Below are 7,343 nucleotides of genomic sequence, written 5' to 3' on the forward strand. Positions count from 1 at the left end.
AATAATGCACACCCGAGGTGGGTATGTTACACCTCGGGTGTGCATTATTTTTCTAATAATTCAACGGCCCAGAGTCAATTATTCCACTTATACTATGGTTGCCACATCTCAAGACATCAATCAGATTATACATACAATTGTCGATTTGTATATTTTTATTCCTTATTTACTTGTTCTATTTTATTTTTTATTTTTTATTATCTGTGTTTTTTGTTCTGTCACTGTCATTCTGTTACACTGCGGAAGCTTCTGTCACGAAAACAAATTCCTTGTTGTAATGTGGGGTTTGGGTTTTGTTTTTGTTTCATGTTCATGTCCATGTCTTTTATTTTGTAATTGTTTTATGCTGTTTGTGTCATACTTCCCTTGCCTTCATGTATCTCAGCCTTGTGTATGTGTCATGTTCTGATTGGTTGTTTTAGTCATGTGTCTTGTTTCCCATTGGTTTGTTCTTGTCATGTGACCCTCTTGTTTCCTATAAGTAGCCATCATGTTGCATTGTCTGTCGTCGTGTATTGAATGTATTTATCCCGCTGTTGGTGAGTCTAGTCTGTTCATGTCAAGTCTGTTCATGCCTCGTCAAGTCAAGTCTGTTCATGTCAAGTCAAGTCTCGGATTATTGTTTGGATGTTTGGATCACACTGTAAATAAACTGCACTTGGGTTCTTCACTACTCTCGCCTTCAGTGGACTGATTCGTTACAGGTGTTTAAGTTTAAAATAATTCTAAAAGCTTGAAATTTAGGTTTTACAAGCCATACATAGGTATTTACTGTTTGTGTGTGGGTGGGTGGATGGATGGATTGTTTTGGATAGTTGTTGTGGCATTTCTAGGGTATTTGTAGTCAGTTGCTTTTGGTATCTTGGATAGATAGTTACAGAGAATATCAGAGCGTCTACATAGAAAATTAAAGGGAGGCATACAAATTCTGACAACCCAAACTTTACTGCACATTTTTGAATTTTGCACACACACATACATAGGGGTTTACACATTGCGTTCTACAAATGCGGTACACTGAGAGTGGGTTAACCACTGGATGTTGCACTCAAGGCCGTGCTGTAGTCTTTATCCAGAATCTCCCTATGGCACTGCTGCCAAACTCTGTAGCTTGTTGAGAAGCAGTCTTGTTGAGCAGCAGTCCATATCTGTGTACCATTGCGTTTGTAGAGCAGAGTGCAAAGAAATTAAGAAAGTAAATTATGCAAACATTTTGTTGACATCTTAATTAAATATACTATACACAGGCTTTTAGAGAGCATTCAAAATACCCATGCCTACTTCCTCCTCCATATCTTGTGTGCATTGCCAGGCAGGATTTCATTTAGATTTCTGTCTTATCATCATGAGACTTTCCACCTAAAGACATGTGCCCTTTCCTATTTACTTTCCCTCTCCTCTGGGTTCCAGCCTTAACCAGTTTCACTTCCATTGCTTCCCAGTGTGCTTTGAGCTGGTTTTAATGAATGTTTTAGTGCCCTTTGTTCTCATTAAGACTTTGCAGAATCATGATTAGGACTACCTCTCTTAAAATCTCCCAGTTGGGTGTTTCTATCCACAGCAAAAAACTCAAAGCACTACCTTTTTCCCAGCACTAAATTAAAACATCACACACAGGCTGTGAACAGTCTGATTATTTTTAAAAGCCTGAAGTCTGAGCTATTTTCAAATGGCTCATTTTTTTTTCTTCAAATGCTCTTCTTGCTTTCCCTTATAATTAGAATTTTCTCTTATAAATGGAATGTTGATTTCAAGTATTCAGTATGCTGTGATATTACCACAGCTATAACATAAAATGTAAAATAATTTCTATACTTAGAATTATGTAAAAACCACTACTTTTAATCATTATTAATTATAATTATATAATGTAATAACATTTTTCTGTTTGTTCAAGCATCTTAACCATCTGTTTAACTGACCAGCGGCAGGTTGGGGAAGTGTTTGGGCAAACTTCTTCGGCCTCAGTTCTGTGTAGTGGCATTGAAATGACACACTTCTGCTTTAAACAAGCTAAAAATAATTGCTCAAAATTCAGCCATTCTAGATTAATTCCTTCGGCCTTACATATTATGATTAATTATGCGTGAAATCATCTCTTAATGATATTAATTGATAACTGGATATCTCATTATCTTGCCTGAAATGGGATGTCAACTTCATCAACTTCACACAGCTTACTTATTTAAACCGAAAGAAAACTAAACATACTTGCTGCAGATTGTATTTCTCATTTTCCAGATGGCTTTTAAAGACGTCTTCTGTGTTATACTCTATTATTATAATCTGCCATCAGCTGTTGCTGGACAACAGCAGTTCACCTAGTTTTACATTCGAGATTTTTCTATTGTGCATTTTAAATTATTTATATTTTCCCCTTATTCTCATTCGACAGATAATCCTACCTGTGATGACCAGAGCATCTTATAAAACGTGCATGTTCTGTCTATAATTACCGTACTGCAAGATATTATTGCTGAAATCTCCCTCTTGTATGTCCATTCATTGTCGACGCATATGATTAATGAAGTTGCGTCGCGACTGAGGTTTTTCTCAGGAGACTTTTCAGTATGCAGTCTGTTTTTTTTAGAAAATTACACAGGGAAAGTAACAAGCATTTAAAGCTTTAGACAACATGCAAATTTATCTGTTAAATATTTAAATTTTTGTACTGCATTTATATTTAATATTGCTTTATTGTTTTTATTACTATGCACCAAAATTCAGACATTTTAATTCACAGGGGTTATAGCCACAATTGTTGCCCAGTAATGATTTCAGAAACTTTAGAACCATATGCATCATTTTCATTAAAATTACTGGCCCCTAAGTTTATTGCACATTTCTATTTAGCTGGACCGGCTCCGTGGGGAACTGAACCTTTTATCAGATGTGACTTTGACAAGCAATAACACAGAGCTATTAATATTTCAATATGCAAGTATCTATTGAAACGTGAGCTTCAAGTTTGACAAGAGAAACAACTTTTATACATTTTTATTAGATGTGGGGTGGAAATCCCCCGCTGCTCAAAAAAATTTCTGCAGAATGTGCTCCAGTGTACCTTCCAGCACACCCGAGAGGGCGTATTTGGGAACAGTTTTGAGGTTTATGCCAGATTTAATTTGCCATGGAAAACCTACAATCTAATATACATCAGTAGAATCTGATTTGTAATGTTCTGGGTTACAAATAATAGGGGATATTACTATTATTCAGCCAAGTAAATGGCTGTTTTCTTTATAAATAGCTCAACATTTTGAGTCATCCAGGAAACGGGGGTATTTAGCACTGTAGACCTCCACATATATGACTGTTTGTCGAATATAAATGACAGTCTGTTCCACTTCAGCCACTTTTCATTCTCATATTAAGATTAAGGGCATATTGCAAGCCTCTGGCTTTTTTTTCTCTCCCGTTTAAGCCCAATTATTTATACAGTGCTCTGTTTATTCAGAGATAATATAATTATTTCATCCAAGTCCACTTTATTAGTTGGATATGACAGTAATGCTTGAAGAAAGATGTAGATTGTATAATGTTGCCTGGCACAATTTTCTGAATGCTCGCTCATTTACTAGATGCTCTAGTAGGCATCATTCTAAAATTTTGTTGCATTCTATGTATTTCCCTGGTGTGCTTTCTAGGTGCTTATTTTTCCTTGAAAAGGAAAGAGTTTATTCTATATTCTCCTATTCTTCTTTTATTCATACTTTTCTTTGACATAATTTTTTTTTATATCGCATTGTTCAGTTTCCACACATGTATACACTCGGTCCCAGAATACATTAACCTTGATCTAACTTAAGATACATAGAGAGAAATTGAGTCAGAGCTTCTGTGCAGAATGCAGAGTTTGTGCATCTTTGCGTCTTTCACTGTTGTCAGTTTATCCCTTTCCATCAGTCCTTCTGTCCAATGCATACTTATTATTTGCTCACATCGCTTTGAAACCCATCTTCTCACTTTTTTCCCTCTATTTTCTTGTTTAAACTCAAACTGTATTTTCTTACTCTTTCCTCAAGTCTATAGTACTTCAGCAGATCTAATTTAGATATACAGTCATTCTTTTGTGCACTGCTTTTTTCAGTTTGCCTTTTCTTGTTCTCTTTGAGCTCCTCTACCTTCTTTTAATGCTACCCCATGATATTTATGCCATATTATGGAAAATAATCTCTTAACACCATTTCAAATGTATCCTATCCACTTACACTTTATTCACTCCTTCGTTTTAAATTATATTTTTTCTAAACCAAATATTAACAAATACATAGAATGTCTATTTCTACTAAGTGCAAATAGTGACAAGAGTTCAAATCCACCTCAAGTTCCTAATAAGCCAGCATTCATTTATGACTTTAATAAATAGAATCATATACACTGAATATGTAGCATCCTGTTATACAATACCCTATAATACACTGAGGTGAAAATAGTATTTGCCACTATTTGTAATAAGTATAAATATATAAATAGCATCTAACAATATTTACACTTAGTGCAAAGAAAATACTGCTATTTTCACTTAGTGTAAATAGCATCTAAAGCTATTTGCACTTAGTGCACTTAACACACAAATATCCTTTGCCTAATATTATAACATATTTTGTATACATTTTATATGTTTTATTTAAATGACCTGCTAAGTGCAAAAAGGTGGTGTTTCATGGCAATTTGATCAATAAAATGAAAACCATTTGAATAATAATGCTAAATGAAGAGAAGAAAAAAAATATTGTAAATTATGGATAATGTACATCAAAATAGCCAGTAAACACTAACATATGAGCTTTTAACGGACAATGCTGCTCATATGTTTTTCTGTAGATTTTGCTACAATGATGTGCCAGAAATGTAGGATTTGTGTGAGTGACAGATGAATGAACATGAGACTGTGCTTTGAGTAGATTGTCTCCTTTATCTTCTGCTGTCTAGGCAGAAGAACTTTGCCCGTGGCATCGAGCAGCAGCTCCCGGATGGCATGGTGGTTGCATCTGTGCCGACTGAAGCCCAGTGTCATGAGGAGCTGTCTGACCCAGTACCTGATCCAGAGTACCTGACTGGTAAGAACCTATAAATTCCTGATCAATCACTCAGCATCTCAGTGGCTAGATGTATGTATGTATGTATATATATATATATATATATATATATACAGATCTGTATTACGAGGTTTAAAAACAGTTCAAATGGATGGATTGTGTAATCTGTTACCTTATTCATTTGAGGAGCAGTGTTATTTGGTGGTGTTGGAGCTAGCAGTGTTGCATAAGCTGAGTGACAATATCTTATGATGAATATTATAACTGCTTCACTGAGGCCACCTCATGAAATAACGGGCTAAAAGGCTTTATCTTGTCAGTCAATGACTCATGCATAGAGCTTGGTGTTGTGTTCTCTGGGCTCAGAGTGCTGAGTCATACTGTGTATATTTCAATAGAAGACCAAAAAGAATGAAAACTTTGTAAAAATATTAACAAAAATGAAAGAACGAGTGCATCTTTGAATAGCACAAATATTAATATTTTATATATAGGTATATGCCAATTTTATCAAATATTTATTTATATTTCTGTTTGAGAATTTACATAAATATGAGTAATACTGGACAAAATGCATTGTTATATCCACTCATCCTTTGATATTTAAAACTATTATTTTTAGTCTCCATTTTTTGTGGCTTGCATTTTATGTATTTGGTATTGTTTTGTTTTGTATTGTTTGTTTGCATAGTGTTTTTTTTTTTCTATCAAGAGCTATATAAACAAACTGTAATTTTGTCAATCCAAGTGTTTTGAAAACTTCCTATTAGTCTTAGAGATTATAAATGTTTGTCTTGATTAAATAAACCTCTTAATCTTGCCCTTGACCTTATTTAAGTAATTCCTCTTCTTTGCTGCCAAATCCATAATAGTAACTTCCTTCACTTGGATTTCTTGCTTAGCATGATCACAAGAAATCAATTCAGCATTTCTAATGCTAAAACAGCTTTTAGAAAACAGTTCAGGTCCTGGCTTCACAGCACAGCACATATACTTGCACATCATAATACAGTACAGCCTCTAGTACTTTATTGCTTAAATAATTGTTTTTTAAGAAGGAAATATTATTCTAAATCAAGCCAAGTATTTCAGGTCATGACGCTCCACATCCATCTTCAGTGTTTGTGTTTGTTCGCATATGCTATAAATTTTCTTAAAACTTGCAAACACTCGACTGGTTCACATTATCTCCTGCCAGATCATGTGGATGATGAAGAGGCAGAAAACGGAGAGGGTATTAACAAAATCATTTTTCAGGAGCTTCTGGACGCTGCTGCCTCTGTCAGGACTCATTAGCTGACCAATCTGACTCCCCTCTGGAGTTTACTGTGGTACAATATTCTGAACGGCAGTCCCTTACCCTAAATAAACTTTTATGCTCCCGTTAATGAGAAAGAAAGGGAGGAGCGGGGAAATCCTGTACCTTCAAATGAGGCTTCAGAATGCGTCGTCTTTCATCATACTCTTCCCCTCTGGCTTCAGCCACCCATATCATACTGCCAAAGAATGAAGTATTATAGTCCTTAAGGTCTGATGTAAAATAAACAGCAGGAAAAGGCCAAACAGAATAGAAATCGTGTGTGCTTGTTTATGTTTTCTTTGTCCGGCAGCTATTGCCTGCTACAGCATGTTATGTAATTCGTATATCTTTGTGTTTCTTTATATATTATATATTTTCATGTGTATCTTGTCATAAGTCCTTGAACAGATCTGGATCATTCTTCACTTTATGCATTGCTAAAAAATCTAGACTGAATTTGTACTTAAGATGCATAATCTGGAGTTGCTACTAGGGTCAATCAACTATATATAAAAAAAAAATAATACAATTACATAACACGCTGATTTAAAATGCAAATTGCATTTATTAGCACTTGATGAGAAAAATGTACAAATTAAGACAGTAAATTCGATAATAATATAAGACAGTTTTAATTCAAAGACAGTAAAGCACTGAATAGACATGCACAGAGGTGACATAAGTCAATATGTTTATTAGATTTTTTTTATTTCTATTTATTTATTTAAATTTATTAGTAAATTATTTTTAAGTAAATTAAGATAAGGTGATTTAGTGAGGTGTATGATTGTACACAAAAAAAAAAATAATTCTTAATACCTTAAACAAATTTCCTTCTCATGTAAATTTGTCTTGTTTTAAGGATGTTTAGGTATGTTATGTCGGGAAAATTACAGTTTTTTTATTTTTATTTTAGCAGTGTAAGCAGCATGACTAAATGTGTGTTTTTTTTTTATTGTTTTATTTTATTATTATTTTTTTTTTTTTTTTTTTTTTTTTTT

At 34.0% G+C, this 7,343-nt stretch overlaps 1 protein-coding gene across 1 annotated transcript in view; it reads left to right on the forward strand.

Annotated features, from left to right (window-relative positions):
- The window catches only part of LOC107726885 (astrotactin-1-like), a 119,034-nt gene that overhangs the window by 761 nt on the left and 110,930 nt on the right, over nucleotides 1–7,343 (forward strand). Inside the window, exon 2 of the mRNA XM_016536593.1 lies at nucleotides 4,936–5,063. Coding sequence (XP_016392079.1) covers nucleotides 4,936–5,063 — 128 coding nt within the window. The remainder of the gene's footprint in view (nucleotides 1–4,935; nucleotides 5,064–7,343) is intronic.

Source organism: Sinocyclocheilus rhinocerous, unplaced genomic scaffold (genome assembly GCF_001515625.1).
Source record: "Sinocyclocheilus rhinocerous isolate Xijiao unplaced genomic scaffold, SAMN03320098_v1.1 scaffold606, whole genome shotgun sequence".
Classification (NCBI taxonomy): domain Eukaryota; kingdom Metazoa; phylum Chordata; class Actinopteri; order Cypriniformes; family Cyprinidae; genus Sinocyclocheilus; species Sinocyclocheilus rhinocerous.